Genomic DNA, 23165 nt, shown 5'->3' on the forward strand with positions numbered 1-23165 from the left:
GGCACAGCTGGGGGCAGAAGGTGGTCTATAGCAAGCGGCAACGGTGAGAGACTTGTTTCTGGAAAGTTGGATTTTTAAAAGTAGAGCTCATATTGTTTGGGAAAACTCCTGGCAGACTTATTATGTAGTGATGTAATTCTTCACTGGATTTGTCTGAAACTCTGCACACACACTGATGCCATCTGGTGGCCAAAATCTAAATTACACCTATACTCCTATCTGAATGTATGGCCTTTCTCTTGCATTTCAAAGACGATACCAAAACAAAATGAAACTGCATGTTTTTTTGTTTGTATTATCTTTTACCAGATCTATTGTGTTATATTCTCCTACATTAGTTTCACATCAACACAAACTTCAAAGTGTTTCCTTTCAAATGGTATCAAGAATATGCATATCCTTGCTTCAGGTCCTGAGCTACAGGCAGTTAGATTTGGGTATGTCATTTTAGGCGGAAATATAAAAAAAGGGTCCGATCTTTTTTAACAGAATAACCACCATTCAGGAGGATACAGACAGATCAAGGTGCTATCTCAAACCTAAAAGGGTTCTTCAGCTGTCCCCATAGGAGTACTCGTTGAATAACCCTTTTTGGTTCCAGGTAGAGGGTTCTACATGACCCTTTTGGAACCCTTTTTTCTAACAATGTATGCTTAGATATGCAGAAAAATAAACATATTTTTGACATAGAACTAAGCATAATGACTATGGCTCATGTTTGCTGGAAATAGCCATCCTCACATCCTTTATGCCCCCTCAGATTTTGGGGGTGCATGACACCCCTGCACGTTACGATAGCTTATAACTGAAATGCTCTGAAGAGTTTCCCTTGCTTGCTGTGGTCTGGATCTGCATAAGCCTAGTGTTGGTGGCCTTGGAGAGGGATTGAGTCTTGCGTCTGAAATGGCAGCCTAGTATCTACTGTACTTAGTGCACTACTTTTGACCACTACTATGGTCTGAAGTAGTGCACTACATAGGGAATATGGTGCCAATTTGGATTCAACCACAGTGCTATCTCTGGACAGCTGGTCCTCTGGGCAGGGGTGCCATTGTCGTGACATTACATTTACTGTTAACTGCTCGCCCTTGCCCATTAAACACGCCGATGCTCAGCGTGAGTGCTAGTCTGCGGCAGGGCATGGAGGCTGCCAGTTGGCTGTATGTTTGGGACTTAAGGTTGATTCGTTGATGTAAAGTAGTAGGACCACTAGCTAGCATGGTAAGGCCTACAGTAACAACAACACAGGGCCTGCACTGTGCAGCTGGGAAGATGTGGACTAATCGGAATCACCCTTCCATGTCACCCAGCCACCCAATGTTATCAAGGTCTAGCACAGGGTTGGGCAACTTCTATCCTCGTGGGCCGGAGTGGTGTCACACTTTTTCCCCCCCATCCCTAGAAAACACAGCTGTTAAACTAATTGCGTTCTAAACTGAAGATCCTGATTCGATTATTGGAGTCGGGTGTGTATGCTGGGGCTGGGGCAAAAGTGTGACACCAATCAGGCCCTGAGGACTGGAGTTGCCCATCCCTGGTTCCAGACCAGATCAGATCCTGAACAGAGACCCTCTAGAGCAGAGGTGTTCAACTCTTACCCTACAAGGTCCAGAGCCTGCTGATTTTCTTTTCGACCTGATAATGAATTGCACCCACCGGGTGTCCCAGATCTAAATCAGAGGTCCATAGTTGAGTTTGAGGGCTCTAGAGTATTGGAAAGCTGTATGGGTTCCAATTTCCTTATACAGTATGGATGTGTTCCAATTCCCTAATATATTATACCAGCAAGAGCCTATAAGCCTATAGTTCAGTATGCTTTAGGCTATATGTTTTTCCACCCACTCTTCATCTGCATAGCTCTATCACATGGTTGGTTAAATCCTAGAAATCTCTCTTTATTTTCACCGTTTGCCTTTTATTCTAGACAAAATGTGATTATGTAAGAAATAAGACTTTGATCTCTTTCAAAAATAACAAACTCTGAAAAACAGCTCTAAGAACAATGGCTGACGTGTGTTCATTGGCCCGGTGTAGTAATCTCAGAGAGAACAGTGACATTTGATTGGGCGGTGGGGTAGCGGGGGGGGTCGGGGTGAGGCGAAAGGGTTTGTAATCAGATTAATAACCACGTCAAAACCAGGTTTCTACTGAGTCATGTCATGAGTCGTGGGCATTCTGGGTAAAGGCTGGTAATGTTCTAGACTGGTTAGATTGGTTCTGGAAGTCTCTCTTCATCCTTGGTTTCTATCTTTGTCCCTTTTGGTTCTTTCATCCTTTTTTTGTTAGAATCTTTGGTCTGTTGGAGTTATTGTTGTGATCTACAAAGGCCATCTTGGTCAGAACGTGTATTATTTTCCTCCATTGTGTTTTTTCACCTTCTGAAATGGATTAAAGTCCTTGTCTGCCCTATACCATTCTCCTAAATTGGTGTGCAATGACCATGAGCATGTTGCGCAGGCGGAGTGAGTTCTTTGGACTCCTGGACACTGTGTGCTCGCCCAAAACAGACACGATGAAAACGGATGTGCTGAGAAGGGCCTCGGCGCCGAACCCGGGGATGGGTGCAGGGACGGGGTTGAGCCATGAGACCCAGCAGCTGACCCCGTCTGAGGAGTATCTGCAGACCCTACTGCAGATGAAGATTACCAGCTCTGTGAGTGTACATCAGTAACTGGTGATTCTATCCTCATCTTCAACATTACGCACCTGAGCGCCACAGTCTGTACAATACCGTTAGTAGGAATTTAATCTGCAATGCATTAATAAAAAAAAAATACATGATACAGTATCTGAAGGAACCTTACTTGGTTTAAATTAAATGTTGGCTATGTAACACTAGCACAAATCTACTGTCACTTGGTGTCAGTTGAACTTCGGAGCTCAGGGACAGGGCGTTTATTACAGGGCGTTTATTTGTCACATGGCGGCGGTTAGCCTAGTGGTTCGAGCGTTGCCAGTAACCGGAAGGTTGCTGGATCGAATCCCCGAGCTGACAAGGAATAAATATGTTGTTCTGAGCAAGGCAATTAACCCACTTTTCCCTGGGTGCCGTGGATGTTGATTAAGGCAGCCCCCCGCACCTCTCTGATTCAGAGGGGGTTGGGTTAAATGTGGAAGACACATTTCAGTTGAATACAATCAGTTGGACAACTGACAAGGACTTTCCCTGATGAGCAAAGCCTAAATGATTTCTGCTGTAAAGGCCTCAATGAATGAGTCATTACCACCCTTCCAGTTACAGTGACTCACAGCCAGGGATCTAAATCAACATGTTTTAATTGGTAGCACTGGTGCTCCTAACTAAAACAAGGCAACAATAAACATGTTGTCTCCCACGATTTAGGCAGCAACCCCCCCGCCCCAATTTGTGACAATTATTCAAACAATTAAGTATTTTTTTCCCTCGCCGGAAATCCGCACTGATAGCTCACAATGGATGGGACGTCAGAGAACGGACTCGACTGCTTGATAGAGAGATGCATTGAAGTTTTCAGTTATTACTATAGCGCCTCCCTTTCGCCAATCAGTGTAATTTTGTGAATGTCGGATCTCCGTGGCGAGACACATCATTCACCCAAGTTTCGTCAAAATAGGGCCAGTGGTGTCTGAGGTATCGTGTGTAACTAACGCACGGCGATAGATTCATAGTCCCACCCATTGCCAACGTTAATACATTGTTAGCTGCATCTGTATAGAATTACAGTGCCTGTAGATAGTCGACACACTCTTTCAAAATGTTCACCATTTGTGAATGGGCGGAGCTTCTAGATCCTTATGGGGAACTTATTTCTCATGAGGAGATGCATATATGTACAGTGGCTGGCGAAAGTATTCACCCCCCCCCCCCGGCATTTTTCCTATTTTGTTCCCTTACAACCTGGAATTAAAATAGATGTTTTGGGGGGAGTTTGTATCATTTGATTTACACAACATGCAACATTTTTTTTTTTATTGTGAAACAAACAAGAAATAAGACAACAAAAACTGAAAACATGAGCGTGCATAACTATTCACCCCCCCCATTTTTGCCCATTCTTCAAGGAAAAACAGCAATTTTGAAGTCAGACCACAGATTCTCAATTGGATTGAGGTCTGGGCTTTGACTAGGCCACTCCAAGACTTTTAAGTGTTTCCCCTTAAACCACTCAAGTGTTGCTTTAGCAGTATGCTTAGGGTCATTGTCCTGCTGGAAGGTGAACCTCCGTCCCAGTCTCAAATCTCTGGAAGGCTGAAACAGGTTTTCATCTAGAATTTCCCTGTATTTAGCACCTTCCATCAATTCTGACCAGTTTCCCAGTCTCTGCCGATGAAGAACATCCCCATAGCATGATGCTGCTACCACCATGCTTCACTGTTCTCGGGGTGATGAGAGGTGTTAGGTTTGCAACAGACATAGCATTTTCCTTGATGCCAAAAAATATAAAGTTTAGTCTCATCTGACCAGAGTACCTTCTTCCATATGTTTTGGGAGTCTCCCACATGCCTTTTGGCAAACACCAAATGTGTTTGTTTCTTTTTTTTCTGGACACTCTTTCATAAAGCCCAGCTCTGTGGAGTGTACAGCTTAAAGTGGTCCTATGGACAGATGCTCCAATCTCTGCTGTGGAGCTTTGCAGCTCGTTCAGGGTTATCATTGGTCTCTTTGTTGCCTCTCTGGTTAATGCCTCTCTGGTGGGCGGCCCTATCTTGGCTGGTTTGTTGTGGTTCCATATTCTTTAAAAAATGTTAGGATGGATTTAATGGTGCTCCGTGGGAGGTTAAAAGTTTCAGATATTTTTTATAAACCAACCCTGATCTGAACTTCTCCACAACTTTGTCCCTGACCTGTTTAGAGAGCTCCTTGGTCTTCATGGTGCCGCTAGCTTGGTGGGCCTTACAGAACAGCTGTATATATACTGAGATCATGTGACACTTAGATTGCACACAGGTGGACTTTATTTAACTAATTATGTGACTTCTGAAGGTAATTGGTTGCACCAGATCTTATTTAGGGGCTTCATAGCAAAGGGGGTGAATACATATGCACGGACCAGTAAAACAATTTTTGGGAAACAAGTAATTTCACTTCACTAATTTGGACTATTTTGTGTATGTCCATTACATGAAATCCAAATATAAATCCATTTAAATTACTGGTTGTAATGCAACAAAAATAGGAAAAACACGAAGGGGGGTGAATACTTTTGCAAGGCACTGTACAAAATGTCATGACTGTAGCTCAAAAGGGACAGGATATATGCTTGTTCAAAGTTCGGTGGGGAACAAAAAAAATGCAGGAAATATAAGGAGCCGAGCTTATAGGTCCTTAAGAGGGTTGAATGTTTTTCCAGTATTTTACAGATGTTCCATCCCAAGAATAAATCACTGTTCTCTCGGGAAACCTGGTATTTCCCACCAAAACCGGAAGTCATTGAAAAGCATTATAAAGCATATAAAGTACATTCGGAAAGTATTCAGACTCCTTAACTCTTTCCACATTGTGTTAAGGTACAGCCTTATTCTAAAATTGATGCAATAGTTTGTTTTCCTCATCAATCTACACACAATACCCCATAATGACAAAGTGTAAACAGGTTTTTAGAAATGTTTGCAAATGTATAAAAAATGTAAAACAGAAATACCTCACTTACAAAGTACCCTTTGCTATGAGAGTCGAAATTGAGCTCAGGTGCATTCTGTTTTCATTGATCATCCTTAAGATGTTTCTACAACTTGATTGGAGTCCACCTGTGCTAAATTCAGATTGGACATGATTTGGAAAGGCACACACCTGTCTATATAGGTCCCACAGTTGACAGTGCATGTCAGTGCAAAAACCAAGCCAGACGGAAGCCGCTCCTCAGTGAAAGGTCCGCTTGGAGTTTGCCAAATGGCACCTAAAGGACATTCAGCCCTAGTCCTTATGGGAAACATGTTGCTTAAGAGGAGATGCAAATACTGTATGTACAAAATGTCATGACTGTAGCTTGTTCAAAGTCTGGAATTTTAGTTGATTACTATAGCCTATAGGAAGGAGGTGAAATCTAGTTTTTTTGTTTATTATAAAAAGCTAAAATGTTGATACAAATACCTGCAAGCTGAGATCTACTGCTCAGATGTATTTTAAAGATGATTTAAAAATCTTAAGCCTATGCAACAATAACCTATTCAAAACAGTGATATTTCAAAACTTAAGGTTTATGATCACACCGGTAATAGATCAGTTGTTGTATTGCTTGTGAGGCACAGCTGAGTGGGCATAAACTTTTTTTATTTTATTTCAATTTACTGACGATGCCTGCATCTGATGATCAGTCTTTAGTGGAGGGAGGGAGGGAGCAGCCCTCTGCTCTCTCACCGTCCGCTGAGACTGACCATGACCAAAAAGGGGACACCGTCTTCCAGCTGATGGCGAAACTTGAGTCACTCCGCATTATTTTGGCCTCATCTACAAATTCATGTTACTCCTATGACCAGAGAAAGTGAAGTATTTCCACTAATAATAACAATGCAAGCCTTTTGATACACTCGTTCATTGCAGCTGCAGTGCTGGTTGAAGTGGAAGAAGGGAGAATCTCGTTTTATGGCGTATAAAAGTGTTGAATAAAAAGGGGGTTGACAGAGCTGAATGAAAACGTAAACATGAACAACTCACTCATAAAAACAGCAGCTCTTTGCTGTATTCGTCGACAGTCTCTCTTTTAAACGTTTGGAACTCTCACAGTATCCATTTTGCTGTCCTCTCGAGGAAGCTGCAGACACTGTAATCGTAGGGCCATCTGATTGACGAGCCTTAGGCCTATAGGTGCACTATAGGTGCCTGCGGGGTATGGCACTCGGAGGCAGCAGTACAGCAAAGCCTAGTCATAACAACAATTTATTTTTCTTCTCCCCTAGTCATATTGATGCTCCCAAAATAAAATTCCAATTAGCACAGCTAAATATTTAGGAGCATATGCGACCACAATGGCCTCACTTTAGAGCCCTGCTAACAGCAGAACGCACACACGTGTGGACAGACACCACGACTAGCCACGGTCATGTTGCTATAAATATGTGCGTGGCATGCAAACAACAGCACTAACACACATGCTGATGTCAGCACACTCAGACAGCTCCGTTTATGCAAAAAAAGGAGGTGTGTGTATACATATTTTTAGAGGGCCGCTTTGAATACTTTATCAACAGCTCAACTGGGTGGAGTAAAACTCTCCGACAGCTGAAACAAAAGTATGCTTATATGAGGCTAAATATTAAGGGAGAACTTACATTCTAAATGCCATATAGGCTTTTTATATTGCATGGGGAAGATCAGAGCTGGTTTTAGTCAGGGTGATGTGGAGTCATTGCTTGTGGTTCAGAACAGGCTGAAACGGCCACATCAAGAGAAGGGAAGGAAGGGAGAGGTCTAGGTTAATGATTACAGTCTTGTGTAAAGTCATTGTTTAGGGGGGAGTAGGGCAGGGGGGCAGTGGGGTTGAAGGGGGCACTTAAGGTGCTTTTGTGCCTTTTTAGTTCAGCAAGGCAAATGTTTGTGGTGATACTCACTGTCCAGTGGAGAGCTGTGTGTGTGTGTGTATGTGTATTTCTGTGTGGTGTGTGTGTCCCTTTGTGTGTGTGTGTGTCTGTCCCCTCCGCCTAGGGGTTACTGAGTCCTCCAGTGGAGATTATTATTCCTACCCAGTCCAATGGACAAAGCCTCTGTGTGCTCGGGACCCAGGTCGGCATCTCCCACTAAATATTTGCCCTGGTGGTCAGACGCCCAATACTCGTGAGACACACTGGAGTAGCCTAATGCATTGATAGGGCCGGGAGGAAACAAAACAACTATTTTGCAGAGTACAACTCTCCTCTCTGCTCTACTGTGCCTTTGTGTTGAGGTCAGACAGAGAGAGAGAGAGAGAGGGGAGATTGTTATATGTCATGACATTTGTTGGTTGTTTAGAATAGGAAAACTACTGAGCAATCATACATTTTCCTCTATGCTGCTGTAGTTTATTAGACAGGCAAGGACTAGAACTTCTGTCGGTGCATGTGGACTTGTTAGCACCAATTGGATATTCATCACAAAGAGCTAATGACCGATTGGGCGGCGGCGGCGGCGGCGGCGGGGGGGGGGGGGCTTTTACACAACCAACCAACCGATCAGGGATTTATTGTTCATCAGAGTTTCTCGTTGAGAGATATTCTTAGGAAGACCTAATTGAAACCCCCCTTTCACCTCCCACTCTTGTGAAGTAGATATGACATACAGAGATCAAAGATAATGCCGTATTAGGAAAGTACTTTGTCCCTGTTAGCTAAACAACGGTGATGCTGATGACCGTTTGCTCTGTATGTTTAGTTTAAATAAGGAGTTGTAAGGACCACAAGTCCTAAGGACTTTAGGCTACATCATATGACTCGGTGCGTAGGTCCAGTAGTTCGGTATCTCAGCAACAAAAAGATAAATGCTAAGATCAGGATCGGATTCCTGATTATTATCCTGGTCTGTTATTTAGAAGAAACCAAATCACCCTAATTGCGCTACTGTTAATACTACGTGATACTTTTCAGTGGAATTACTTATTCCTCGTGACAAGGGCCGGGAGTTTGTCTCTGACCATGTGAACTGACCAGGAAAACCTCTGGGCCGTAGTTAGGCCTATAGCCAATCCATTTTTCCTTGTCAGGTCATGTGATCAGGAAAGTCTCCTCTGAGCCCTACTCATAACATCTGGTCCACACTTCTGTCCTACGACACACTTCTATTCTATTCTACTGTGATGTAAAGGATCTCTGACCGAGACAATGACTTTTGTGCCCTCATTAGTTATAGTCACATTGTCTATCCTGTCTATCCGCCCAGCAGAACATCTGTCCCCTCTGTCTCTCTGTGTCACCTCTGTTGGGACATCTGGTGTCCCCCTCTCTCTCTCTCCACGTGTGTCCTGTGGTATGACTATTATTTCTGGAGGAACAGTGGGAGACGATGCTACTTCTGAATGTTAATGTTTTCTGTCTGCATGATATTATGGGGCTCCAGAGTGGCGCAGCGGTCTAAGGCACTGCATCTCAGTGCTAGAGGCATCACTACAGACACCTTGGTTTGAATCCAGGCTGTATCACAACTTGCCGTGATTGGGAGTCCCATAGGGTGGTGCATAATTTGCCCAGCGTCATCCGGGTTTGGCCACTGTAGTCCGTCATTGTAAATTGTAAAATAAGAATTTGTTCTTAACTGACTTGCCTAGTTGAATAAAATAAAAATAAATTATTACTGGTGGTATTCATATTTTTTTTTATATAACTATGTAAATCAGTTATTAACAAATTCTTATTTACAATGACAGCCTCTCTCTCTCTATATATATATATATATATAGTAGAAATAAATAAAAACCCTTGAATGAGCAGGTGTATCCGGTACTGTGTGTGTATATATATATATACATTGTAGAACAGTCAACACATCAAAACTATGAATTAACATATAGAATCATGTAGTAACCAAAAAATAGTGTTAAACAAAACATTAGTTATTCTTCAAAGTAGCCACCCTTTGCCTTGATGACATGACGTGTTTGAAAGCATGGTGTTTTGTAGACTCACTCCCATTTATGACATTTCTGTGACTATGCGATAATAAGCTACCTATGTGTAGGCCTATCTTTAGCACCTGGTTGGTGCGTGTGTGTGTGCGTGTGTTTGTGTGCATGTATGTGTGTGTGTGTGTGCGTGCGTGTGTGCGTGCGTGCGTCCTTAAGATTTTGTGACCCACAGAAACATGTAGGTCCATGACTCTTGCTCACTTGGACAACTACTTAACAGGCTATTAGATAGCGTTCTCTTATTTCAGCTGACCTGTTCAACCTTAAACACAGACCCCTCTCCCCTCTCTCTCTCTCTTTCTAATGGCCTATTGAATGCCTCTTCCCACTGGGCACAGCTTTCCATTTATTGAGAACACTGACCTGTAAAGAAGGGTTGGAGGTAGTTGGTTGTGGATGGGCAGGCTACAACATTTGGATTGTAACTTATGATAAGGTATGAGACAGACTAGTCCTAGCCTGTAATGATCAGCAGGGTTTTTGAGTCTGAACGGTCTACTACAGTCTTTCATTGGTATGAAAGGAAAACAGCAAACCACCAACCTAGAGTTAGGTGCCAATAAAATAATGGGAATCGCAATCTAAAAAGCTTATAGAGGAGGTTTCTCTAGATCTGGCTTCCTTGTGTCCTCTCTCCCGTCAAGAAGAGAGGGCGCCGTGTCAAACGTTTCATCAGAAGTTGTTGTCTTCTTCCAAGGCCTGTCGTGGTGAATCATCCTATGTTGGAGCTTACGGGGCCGTTATTATACACGTCTTGTCTCTGGGAGATTGCGGCTCTTTGGTGTTCTGTTCTGAACAGAGATTAAACAGAAGCAACAACAGCAGTCTCTCTGGAGAGTTGAGCTGTCAAGGGAGGGAGGGAGGGAGGGAGGGAGGGAGGGAGGGAGGGAGGGAGGGAGGGAGGTTTGAGGGGGAGAGAGAGAGCCTTCCAAAATATTTGGCAGTAGTCAATGATTTACAGACCCTATCTAAGTGTTGTTGACCACCTTCGGGGGCCAGCATAATGGGGGCATTGTTACCCTCTGTAGTTGAAAAAAAAGTGTAGAAACTAGCCAGGTTATTGCCTAGGGGGCTTTATGCAAAGTCATTGCATTATTTTTCAGTGCCAACAGAAGTTATATTTTACCTTTCATTCTGTGTTAGATTACAGTAAGGGGCTAAGGAGAGAGGAGAAGGAAGAGGATGAGAAGAAGGAAGAGAGAGAGAGAGTGATACAGAAGGGTAGCAGAGAGAGAAGCCTGGATAATACCAGGCGTGACACAGAAGGGTAGCAGAGAGAGAGAAGCCTGGATAATACCAGGCATGACACAGAAGGGTAGCAGAGAGAGCGAAGCCTGGATAATAACAGGCTTGACACAGAAGGGTAGCAGAGAGAGAGAAGCCTGGATAATACCAGGCATGACACAGAAGGGTAGCAGAGAGAGAGAAGCCTGGATAATAACAGGCTTGACACAGAAGGGTAGCAGAGAGAGAGAAGCCTGGATAATAACAGGCTTGACACAGAAGGGTAGCAGAGAGAGAGAAGCCTGGATAATACCAGGCATGACACAGAAGGGTAGCAGAGAGAGAGAAGCCTGGATAATAACAGGCTTGACACAGAAGGGTAGCAGAGAGAGAAGCCTGGATAATACCAGGCATGACACAGAAGGGTAGCAGAGAGAGAGAAGCCTGGATAATAACAGGCTTGACACAGAAGGGTAGCAGATAGAGAGAAGCCTGGATAATAACAGGCTTGACACAGAAGGGTACCAGAGAGAGAAGCCTGGATAATACCAGGCGTGACACAGAAGGGTAGCAGAGAGAGAAGCCTGGTGCACTCTGAAGCTTCATCATGTATTAGCAGCCCTGGAGAGATGACCAAACCAAACTATGGGATTAAATATAAAATCAGATTGCATTCCCCTGCATGCTAATGCTTGTCAACTGGCCTACCTACACAGAGCCATATAGTAGTATAGAGATATATAGGTAAGCAAAGGCCTATATAGGTAGGCATAGGCCTTAAACAAAATCCTTTGCTAAGCTACTTTACCACAAACAAGCACATCTTTGTGCATTATTGTAACATACTGTATAGCATTAGCCTCCTTTGTTGTTCATTTCAAGCCTTCGCACATCTCATGGAGGAGTGGGGTGATATAGCCTACAGTACGGTATATTGATTTGACTAAATATAATTAAATGGGCCGATCCGATGTGCAGTACAATAGTGAATCGGATAAGGCCTGAAACAACAAGTGTAGGAACGGCTGTGCCTGTCCCAGATCGCTGTGGAAATGAGGTCAGAGGTTACAGCTGATACAGAAGTGGGGCACGAGCAGGGGGCCATGGGATAGGAGGGGGTGAGAGGAAAGAATGAATGGAGGGGATCAGAGGAGGGGGTGAGAGGAGAGAGAGGGACTGCGCCCCATAGTCAGGATGTTTTCCTCGGGAATGAAACAATGGGACAGCGTGAGGGGTTTTGAACACGAAGGCAGATGCCGACAGGGAATTTCTATAGATTTCAGATTCAGAAATAGATTGAAACAATGAAGATGGAGTGTCTCATGAAGCCGAGCGCACAAGTTTCTGATGAGCGAGACTACAAATGCTGTGACTGTCTGGTCCCCTGCCTCTTCCGGATTGTCTAAACACATTGTTTTGACGTGTCAAGGCAGTAGAGAATTGTGGTGATGGTTTTCTGTGATATCAGAGTGCACCTTTGACACAGATTCCTATACTCTCTGTCGTTTTCCTTGATATATTGTTCTGATATGCAGTGTTATTCATAATTTATTAGCACTTTTTCCGCCTGTGGGAATCGCCTGGCCAAGGTGTTTTTTTTCTCCCTTTCTAGTGGAAAGCCATTCGCTCCCTTTCTTCTCTCTCCTTTTTCTGAGATCTCTCTCTTTATGCGGTAGAACGTGTCTTCTTGGTCGTGTATTCAGACCACGTGTCACCATTGTGACACATCTTTTCCCAGAAGTGTCCCCCACTGTCCTGCCTTGGGTTGTCCAGCTAATGAATGAGGGGATGTCGGTCATCTGCATTATCTTTCATCAAAGTTACCCCTCCCTTTTTCTCCAGTCCAGTCCCTCTCAACCCATCCTTTTCTTTCTTCTCCACCTCTTTTACGCCCCTCCATCCCCCCCCCCCCTCTCTGAATCATTCCTCCTCTGACATCCCACTGAGTTCATCTCACGCCTGACGGAGCATTTAGCTTGCATGCTCCCAGGCTACGGCTGGCCGCAGATGCAGAGTGTGTGTAGGAGGAGTGTGTGTATGTGTGTCTCAGTACTGTATCCCTCTCTCTTGCTCCGGGACCCCTTCCCTTCGTTCTCTCAGACACACCAGGGTAGATTTTGGTCTCCTTGGTGAAAATAGGGGATAGGAATAGTGCGCTTGACCCTTCGAATGGTCACTGGACTTCCTTGGTAACCCTTTCTGTGTACTTTCAATGGGACTGGATACCGTCAGTATTTTCTGGAGAATGATACCCTTTCCAACCGAACCACAGTGAGGCTTGACTGGCTGTTCCACTCTGGGCAGAGGAGAGTTGGACCTTGGTTGGATTTTGACGTTGGACAAGGGTGGATCCCCCCCCCCCCCTGCGACTATAGGATACCATGCTGCCTCAACTGCCTCAACTAAGAAGGGTAATGTGACTTAGCCTACGTATTTTGGGTCAAATAATACACTGGCAAGATATGCATTGGATCCCAGAGGGTCGAACTTGAAACATGAATTTCCAAAGTGGTCCTCCTACTTCTGTGGAGGGATGCGTGTGTGAGTGGGGGGGATGTTTGTGCGTGTTAGTGCGCGGCATGTTTGGATGCAGTGGGGGTGTGGAGAAGTTCCGTATTATAGCACATTTTAATTTGGAGGACGCTCATTATGTGGTTGTATGGTGAGATCCTGTCGAGTGGCTGCTATCCAGTGTTTTAATTAACCAAACCCTGTGAGGAGATCTGCTGAATCTATTTGGCACAGAGGCTGGCAATGAGTGGCGAGCACCGCTTCAGGGACGAAGGGATGAAGAAGGGAGCAGAGAGAGAGAGTGAGAAAGAAAGAGGAGAGCATGCTGCAGAGAGTGCGTGAGAGAGGGGGGAGTGAGGGATAAAGACAAAGAAAGAAAGAATATGATATGGAGGAAGCTACACGGGCATGTCTTTTTATTTCAATAGAATAGCCAAATGTTTTATAATTCTCTTCACATGAGTGTTCACACTGAGGGATGTTCATGTGTAAACCTTCAACCGAGTACGTATATGCCTGCTACATCAGGTTAGTGCGGGGAAGGGAGAGAAGATGGATGGAGAGGGATGGAGAGCAGTTGTTTCGCAAGCTATCTCTTCCTGAAAATCCATGATCTAAGTGATTGATAGCTGCTATTCTGCAGTCATAAAAGTATGCCTTGTTTACTTTGAAGAACTACTAAAATAGTGATTGTGTCAGACAGCATAGGCGGCAGCTCTATGGAGATGAGATGATAACTTGAAATGAAATAATAAAGTCGTCAAATTAAACACATTTTAATATACACTTCAACTGATGTATTTTTAAAAAGTAAAGCAATGTGAATAAATAAGCAGTAATGGGAAGTCACGACCATCATGGGACTTTTATTAATTGTTTTTTTATTTTAATTTTTTTGCAGCATTTTGCAACCCGCATAATGCATAGCGTTTACAAAAATAGTGAAGACTGAAATCGAAACTTGATTATTTGTTAATAATTTAACCCGAAACTGAACCAACCTAAAAAAAGCACTATTCGCTCAGCACTAATGATAGCCTACAGAAAAAAATAACTGTCCCCCAAAATCAAGCCCATATACTAAACTGCAGAACCCACATCCACTTCCTGTGGCAATGAGCTAGCTAGCTGTAGCAGGCTGGCTGCGTAAAACGATGGATTAAAGCAGCACAAAAGACACCCCCACTAAGAACACTGTATTGCTGACTGGGACGGTAGCTCGGTCGACAGTTGGGGAATATCCTGCACCGAGGGATTCTGCTTTGGTTGAGGTGGACTACAGATGATGGGGGACTGTTGGAGCTATACCAAGGTGAATTTGTTACTGTCAATACTGTAAGTGGACGGTAGCTGTAGAGAAGCATGATTGCGCAATGTTTTGTGGTGCACTGGAGTGTGTTATCCTCTACTACAGTAGGGATGTTTTTTTGTAAGCTACACACAAAAAATGTCAAACATCTAAATACTACCAGATGGGGGTTATTTGGCTTATAACTGTTGTTGAACCCTTTTTGGTGATACAGTAGAACCCTTTTTTGAAGGTTCAGTAAAGAACCATCCTCATAAGGTTCTAAATGGTGCTATAAGGAACCCTTTCCTAAGGTTCTATAAAGCGCCATTAAAAAAGGTTATGTATAGTGGCCGAGTGGCGCAGTGGTCTAAGGCAGTGCTAGCTGTGCCACTACAGATGCTGGTTCGAGTCCAGGCGCTGTTGCAGATGGCCATGACCGGGAAACCTATGGGGTGGCACACAATTGGCCCGGCGTCGTACGGGTTAGGCGATGTCTCAGCAATGTCGCCCGGGTTAGGGGAGGGTTTGGCTGGCCGGTTAGTCCTTGTCCTCTAGCGACTCCTAGTGACTCCGGGCCGGGGTGTACGGTGTTTCCTCTGACACATTGGTGTGGCTGGCTTCCGGGTTAAGCTGGGTTGTGTTTCAGAGGACACATGGCTCTTGCTTGACCTTTGCTTCTCCTGAGTCCGTACTAAAGGTTCTATATAGCACCAAAAAAGGGTTCCGCTATGGGTACAAATCTTTTTGGGGCTATCTAGAACCATTTTTTTGGAATGACACCCTTACTCACTGTTGCACAAAAAGAACTAGGAGCAAACCACGCCCCAAAATATTCGAATGAGCTGCCTCCCCAGCATTTTAATTATCACTAAAAGAGCGGAGGATCATTTTGTGAACTGCAAAGAACCATTGAAGAGCTCAAATGGTTCTTTGAGTCATTATGAGTCATTATGGTTCCACGTAGAACCATCACCCTTCCAAAGGACTCTTGAGGAACTCACATATTTTGGTGTGTATGTTCTTCTTGTATAGGGGCTACCCTGTTTGTATGGTATTTAGATGTTTTCCTGCCACGTGGTGATTTTGCTGATTTTCGCTTTAATAACATCATCAACTTTTTCTCTATTCTACACATACTTAGGCTATATGACAGAGGAGAGATGTTGCATGAAAAGGATTTGTGTGACTATCATGTACCTCATGCTTCCTGTTCAACTCCAAGGTACAGATGAGTACAGTTAGGTTGAATAACTGAACGAATCTATGAAGAATTTACAAGGCCATTGTGGGTTAGCCTTTCACAAGACACTGTCACTGGCCATAGTCATGCATTTCACTGTAGGCTAAAAGTAGCCTACAGTGAAAGTCATTTTACTTGGAAGTGAAGAGGAGGCTGAATGTGTTTTTGTAAATGGTGGGGTCAAGGAGTTCGTCAGTGGAGGTGTTTCTGCTTGTAACCACTAGTGTACAGCAATACTACGGGGCGCCAGTATCTCATTTAAGAGACTAGGAGGACCATGGATGTCGTACCCACACTATTAGCTGTTTAGAAGAAGAAAGAAAACCAAAACCCCACAACGGCACCCAATACATGAATTACACATATCAGACAGTCTATAAAGTAAGTCAAGCGTTGTGTCTGATTGGTGGCTTTGGCTGGTAAAAACAGTCTCTTTGGAATCGGTACCGCTAGCTCCAAGAAGTACCAGACCCATAAGACTTTTACTAACAGACAAACAACACTAAGTTAGAAAGGCTAGCTAGACCCACTGTTCAATTAAGTGACCTCAACTCTTTCTGTTTTACCCCGTTGCCTTATTAGACGGCAGGTGTGCCAAATAGACTTGGATAACAAGTTAAGTGGCAGCAGCAACGCGAGAGAGTAGGTCTAATTGTCGACTGTAAAACCCTTGGCCTTTTGAGAAGGGAAAATATTAGCACAAACAGTGTTGCCGTGAGTAATTTTGTGTAGGCAAGGTACAGCCATTATAATGGGGCGGCAGGGTAGCCTAGTGGTTAGAGCGTTGGACTAGTAACCGGAAGGTTGCGAGTTCAAACCCCCGAGCTGACAAGGTACTGTTGTTCTGCCCCTGAACAGGCAGTTGTTCCCAGGCCGTCATTGAAAATAAGAATTTGTTCTTAACTGACTTGCCTGGTTAAATAAAGGTAAAAAAAATAATGGATACCTGGAACTGTTAAACCTCTTGACATTTCAAAGCTGCTGCCGCGTTATCAACACGCATGGAAAAGGTCATGTAGTCAACTTTTGGTCCTTGGCAACTACTGTACTGAGGTTTGTGTCACTGCAAGATGGCTGCCCTTAACCAAATCTCAGAATGCTGCGTCAAAAACGTTAGAACTGTATTGGGATGTTATATTCATTCTTGCATCGTTCTCTCTCTCTCTCTCTCCTCTGTTTACAGGATCAGTTTGATAACTTGGAGAAGCATACACAGTCGGGCATCGAGTTTGTGGAGAGGTACACCAAATTCGTCAAAGAGCGATCGGAGATTGAAATCAACTATGCAAAGCAGATTAAGTGAGTTCTGCTTCTTTATTGCCCAGTTATGACCTTAGTCTAGGCCTCTGTCTAGATGTTTCACGGGTGAATGAAATGGATAGTACTCTTTAATAATGTAATCATTTCAGTCTCAGCCTTCTTCAGCGTACAGAGTATATAATGATTATAACATATAAGATATTTCACTGCCATTAAAAACAAACATGTCATGCTTCCGCACAGGCAAAGTCAATGACAGTTTGACGGTGTTCATCTCATTCAGCCTGCAGTGAGCACATCACTACTGTGTTGGTTTTAGTGAGGTCGTATCAGAGAGCCTGGCAGACTCAGCGATGTTAGCTTTAGTCAGGTGGGGGGCTAAATAAACAGAAAAGGGATGCCTGGAGCGGTATTCTCTCGCTTTCTTTCTTTCCATCTCTCTCTCTCTCTCTAGCTGTCTGTTTCTCTCTCGGTCTCTCTTTCTTTGTTTCTCTCTGCGTCTCACTCTCTCATTTCTCTCTCTCTCTCTCTCCCTCTGGCACGATAGTGTTTTTCTCTCGCTGTTTTCCGCTGGAGGCGAGAAGAAGTAAGGTGGGGGGCGGGTTGGGGGCATGTGTTGCCATAGTAACGCGGTATCATCATTATCAACCCCAGCCAGCGCTGACCCACATTTATTTTTTTCCAAACACGGGGGAGTGTCAGTCGTTTAGTCCCGCCCCCCTTTTAAACCTGCGCTCTTCCTCCCCTCAAATTCCATCAAACCACATTTTGGGATTTGGTTCCCCAGGAAGGAGGGTAGGGGTGAGGGGATATTCTTCCTAAGTCCTCTTACACCCCAACAACAAGCAGCAGGGATCTTCCCCCCAAATCCCTTATCTCGTTCCCTAGAGAGGGCCCATAAGAGGGCTAAACACTCTAAGTACTGACTACTGACCAACCCCCATCCAGCACCCCTCCTCTGCACCCCTAACCCCACCTCCTTCTCTTTCTAGATAAATATTCCTTTACCAAGGAGATAATAGAACTATTAGTTCCTCACTCTCTGTTTGCATGCATAGCGCACACACACGCATGTTCGTACACACACACACACACACACACACACACCACATGCCCTAATTAGTTTCCATCTGTGTCGGACTTTGGTATCTGAGAGATAATATTATAATAACACAGAGATAATATTTTATGGAGCGATTTCAGTGCCAACTTGCCTACACCGCCATGTGTATGGCGTCGTGTGGACGAGCAGTTTGCTGATGTCATCGTTGTGAACAGAGTGCCCCATGGTGGTGGTGGGGTTATGATATGGGCAGGCATAAGCTATGAACAATGAACACAATTGCATTTTATCGAAGACAATTTGAATGCACAGAGATACCGTGGCGAGATCCTGAGGCCTATTGTTGTGCATTCATCCGCCACCATCACCTCGTGTTTCAGCATGATAACGCACGGCCCTATGTCGCAAGGATCTGTACACAATTCCTGGAAGCTGAACATGTTCCAGTTCTTCCATGGCCTTCATACTCACCAGACATGTCATCCATTGAGCATGTTTGGGATGCTCTGGATTGACGTCTACGACAGAGTGTTCCAGTTCCCGCCAATATCCAGCAACTTTGCACAGCCATTGAAGACGAGTGGGACAACATTCCACAGGCCACAGGTTTTCTGATCCACGCCCGTACCTTTAAAAAAAAAAAGTATCTGTTCCAAAGATGCAAATCTGTATTCCCAGTCATGTGAAATCAATAGATTGGGGCCTAATGAATTTTTTAAAATTAACTGATTGACTTTATATAAACTGTAAAAAATCTTAGAAAATATTGCATTTTGCGTAAATATAGTTTTGTTCAGTATAGTTGAAATGCCCTGTCATAGCCCTTCTAGGGATAGCCTCTCCACTCTCCACTCCCTGGCTTTTGTGACTGACTGGGTTAGAACCCGTTCTCCTGCGTGTCACAAGACTGAGTTAGCCCACTTAGTTAAAGCCTATAAAGATAAGTTCATGTAAAGGACGACACAATGCTTGCTTAACGAGTACCCCTTCCCCCTGATTTTAGCTCATACCGAGACGCAAACTCAGGACCTCTGCCTCGCAAACACGTGACCGCTCACCTGAAGCACTCCAACCCACCGCACTATTGAAAATTGTGCAAGGAGCGACACTTCAGGCTGATAAGTGAGTTTCACAGATCCCTATCTGCTACATTCACCTCCTTAACTCACTCCACAGCGACCCCAGCGGTTGAACCAGCGCTACTGTAGAGTCCAGTGGCACCATTGCAATGGACGTCACGCTGCCTGCTTAGCGAATACCGCTTCCCCCTGATTCAGCTCATATGGAGACTCGAACTTAGGACTTCTGCCTCGAAAACACATGTGACCGCCCTCCTGAAGCATTTCAACCCATCGTGCTATTTTTTTAAAAAAGGCCTACTTCAAATTGCGCAAGGGCCGATACTTTGAAATGATCTGCTACACTAATACAAGTCTTCGAAATCCAGCAAGGTGACTTGGCGTGGTTTGGAGATCCATGCTTATGTGATGAGAACCTTGCCTGAGACCTGAAGACGTGTTAGTTTGACATGTGTTTGTTTGTGTTAGACATAGTCTAGTTTCAAGCAGGGCAGACTGGCCACCTGGTATTTCGTGCAAATGCCAGATGGACTGGTACATTTTTTCGCCCATTGGGCCTGTCTAGCATGTTTTGGCTAAGTTATTTGGCTAATAATGGGGGCCGCATGGAAAAGAATGGGCCGGTGTGTTCAAAATGCCAGGGCTAGGTTTTGGTCCCAGTCTGCCCCTGGTTTCAAGTCTACAGCAAGGGTAGTCATTATAAGATTAACATTTGACTCGGTTGAGACTGTGTTAGCCTGTTGAGCTAAAGCCTAGGCTAAAGCCTAGCCATTGGTCCTGTGACTTGGATGGATCTCTTCAAATAGGTCAAAGGAGGGTGAAGTGTAACACAGGTGGTTCTGTGACCACGCTCGTGTGATAAGAAAGTTGCATTTTCTAGTGCACAGGAGACCTGTGTTATAACCCAGTCAGTCAAACTAACACGTCTTCATGTCTCAGCCAAGGTTGTTCATTACATGGCCTCGCGGGCAGTCTGATCCCACGAGCTTACATGAACGGTTCGCTACACGCGTTAATCAGTCTGGTATTTACGAGGTTACTCATCACATGGATGGATCACCAAACCGCCTCTGTTGCACTCATTAATTGGAGTGCAACAGATCCTTCTGCTTCTGTTTGCCACAGAAAGTGTTGTGGCTGTGCAGTAGGCCTGATTTCGAACCCAGTCAGTTATATTGGTGTCGTGATCTCTGAGTATGAGGTCAAAGAGGGGTGAAATGTAACCCGAGACTTGACGACTTGTGTTAGCTTCCTGGACTAATCCCTATGGGCTTCGTCTAAGTGGGCTAACACAGTCCTGTGACATGCAGGAGACCGGGTTTCTCACCCAGACGACCTACTGCTATCACAGAAAAATATGATTTGCAAGTGACAGAATAGATAGCCCTGTTTCTAAAGCTTTCAACAAGGTTATTCTGTTTTTTTTTTTTTTGACACAATGTGCATCATTGTATGTGCATCTTTGGACTAATTAGTCTCCAACCAATCAATTTAGCTCGTTAAAGCAGATCAAATGTACCTGGATCACTCCTAGATCTAATAAACGCTAATGAAATTGGCCCTTGGATCATCCGCCCCTCGTCACACCTCTATGCTGGAGGAAGTTAGATTTATAGATTTTTTTCTTCTCCTCGCTCTCTTTCCTGCCTCTCTTCTCCCCCGTATGTGTCTCTTTTTCCTCTCCTCCCTCTCTTGAACCTTTTTTGAGGTTTTTCCCCCTCGCTGCTGCAATTCTGCTGTAGCTTGACCTTGTCCGTGTGAGTTCTGATAGAGCTGCGATGTCTGTTGGATCTTTGATAGATCTGTTCTATGGTCTCTGGGCCTCTGGGCATTTTTGGGGGGGTATGATGTTTGTGCGGACAGTCTGTGCGTTAACCTTATAGTCATTGTATAATTTCAAATCCAAAGTGCTGGAGTACAGAGCCAAAACAACAACAAAATGGTCACTGTATTTAAACTGTGCATGATATAGTGTGTAGACAGGCGGCATGGCTGGCTGCACAATACACGGTGCACAGTACCATTAGACCTACCATTTCACCAAACCAAACAGCATGCGCTGGTATAATCTAGGTTAAATCCTCCTCCACTGTACCGAATGGATAAACACGCACAATGTTTCATTATAGTACAGAAGGCATTACGTTTCCTCCCCCAAGCACAGTAACACACATTGGCATAATCCACAGTACAGTAGAGTACAGTAGGCTGAGGACTATCATTGTGCATACTACTAAGAAGAATGGGGGTGTGGGTGTTACAAACACACTGTCTAGAGAAAACGACACCGTATCACCCAATATGGGGCACACACACACGCGCACACACACACACACACACTGGTCTAATCCTTGTTAAGTCCTATGAGCACCCCTGTCTGTCTGTGTGTTGGTTAAATACTCTATGGAGGAGGAGGAGGAAAGCCAAATGCATTTTGAAATGACATCTGGCCATGAGAGACAGGCAGGGTAAAAGCAAGAGAGAAAATGAAGAAGAGCGGGGGAAGAGATAGATCTGCCTGGCAACAGAGCAGACACCAGGGGAGAGTAGTAGGGGGTTGTGGTGGAGAGAGAGAGAGATAGAGAGAGAGTGACAGTGAACGAGCAGACATGCTGTAGTGTTTTTACCATGATTCGTTCATTCTTTTTTTTTTTTTAACACATCACATGCGTGGTATTTCAATGCTAGTACTGCCGAGGAGGAACACGTGCATGTCTCATTGGCAGAGTTAGGCCCACATGGTAGCCTAATAATGACCTTTGCTACTGTCAATGGCCATTACAGTTGTTGTACCAGTATTATTAATATTGCCTCTATTATATTGCCGCAGTAGCTTAGTCGTTGAAGAGGCAGCAGTCGTTTCGTATCCCCCCCCCCCCCCCCCCCCCGCCATTGACCATTAATATTAATGACCACGTCGTCGCAGGGGTTCTGTTGATATTCTAGTGTTTCTATTGACCTTCATTGTGCTCACCATGTGCGACCTGACCTCCATTCCCCAAATGAGAGGGTTAATGGTCCAAACATCAGCATAGTAAACAGCACACCATGCATGAGTGAGAAGGCCTAGCTACAATATAGCAGGGTCCAAACACACCAGGAAAGTCGTGAAGAGGGCACGCCAAGAGAGCATCCTGACCGGTTGCATCACCGCCTGGTATGGCATATGCTCGGCATTCGGCTGTGGGGCGGCTGCAGAGGGTAGTGCGTACGGCCCAGTACATCACTGCGGCCAAGCGTCCTGCCATCGCAGGACCTATGTACTAGGCGGTGTCAGAGGATGGCCCCCAAAAAATTGTCAAAGACCCAAGACATAGACTGTTCTCTCTGCTACCGCACGGCAAGCGCTATCAGAGCGCCAAGTCTAGGTCCAAAAGGCCCTTTAACAGCTTCTAACCCCCAAGCCATAAGAGTGCTGAACAATTCATCAAATGGCCACCCGGACTATTTACATTGACACACCGCCTCTTTGTTTTTACACTGCTGCTACTCGCTGTTTATTATCTATGCAGTCACTTTACACCTACCTACATGTACATATTACCTCGACTAACCTGTACCCCCTGTATATAGCCTCGTTATTTTATTGTGTTCGTTTTTATAAATGTTTTTACTTTAGTTTATTTAGTAAATATTTTCTTAACTCTGTTTCTTCAACTGCATTGTTGGTTAAGGGCTTGTAAAGTAAGCATTTCACGGTATATTCTACACCTGTTTACTCGGCGCATGTGACAAATAACATTTGATTTGATCTACGCTCTTTACAAGGAGCACATGTGCTCCGAAGTTGAAAGATGTAGGTAGCAGGGTCCAAACACACCAGGAAAGTCGTGAAGAGGGAGAGAGCATCCTGACCAGTTGCATCATCGCCTGGTATGGCAACTGCTCGGCATTCGGCTATAAGGCGGCTGCAGAGGGTAGTGCGTAT

General features: G+C 44.5%; 1 protein-coding gene across 50 annotated transcripts in view; it reads left to right on the forward strand.

The window, feature by feature from the left end:
• The window catches only part of LOC110509593 (formin-binding protein 1), a 107900-nt gene that overhangs the window by 22999 nt on the left and 61736 nt on the right, over positions 1–23165 (forward strand). For 33 of the 50 annotated variants that reach the window (XM_090227148.1, XM_090227141.1, XM_090227143.1 and 30 more), the window contains exon 2: positions 17019–17134. In XM_090227148.1, coding sequence (XP_090083274.1) covers positions 17019–17134 — 116 coding nt within the window. Of the gene's footprint in view, positions 1–2425; positions 2654–12715; positions 13205–17018; positions 17135–23165 lie in introns of those variants that run through there. The other 17 variants (XM_090227146.1, XM_090227140.1, XM_090227151.1 and 14 more) reach the window with 4 other exon arrangements.

Source organism: Oncorhynchus mykiss, chromosome 29 (assembly GCF_057628025.1).
Source record: "Oncorhynchus mykiss isolate SJ-2025 chromosome 29, ASM5762802v1, whole genome shotgun sequence".
Lineage (NCBI taxonomy): Eukaryota > Metazoa > Chordata > Actinopteri > Salmoniformes > Salmonidae > Oncorhynchus > Oncorhynchus mykiss.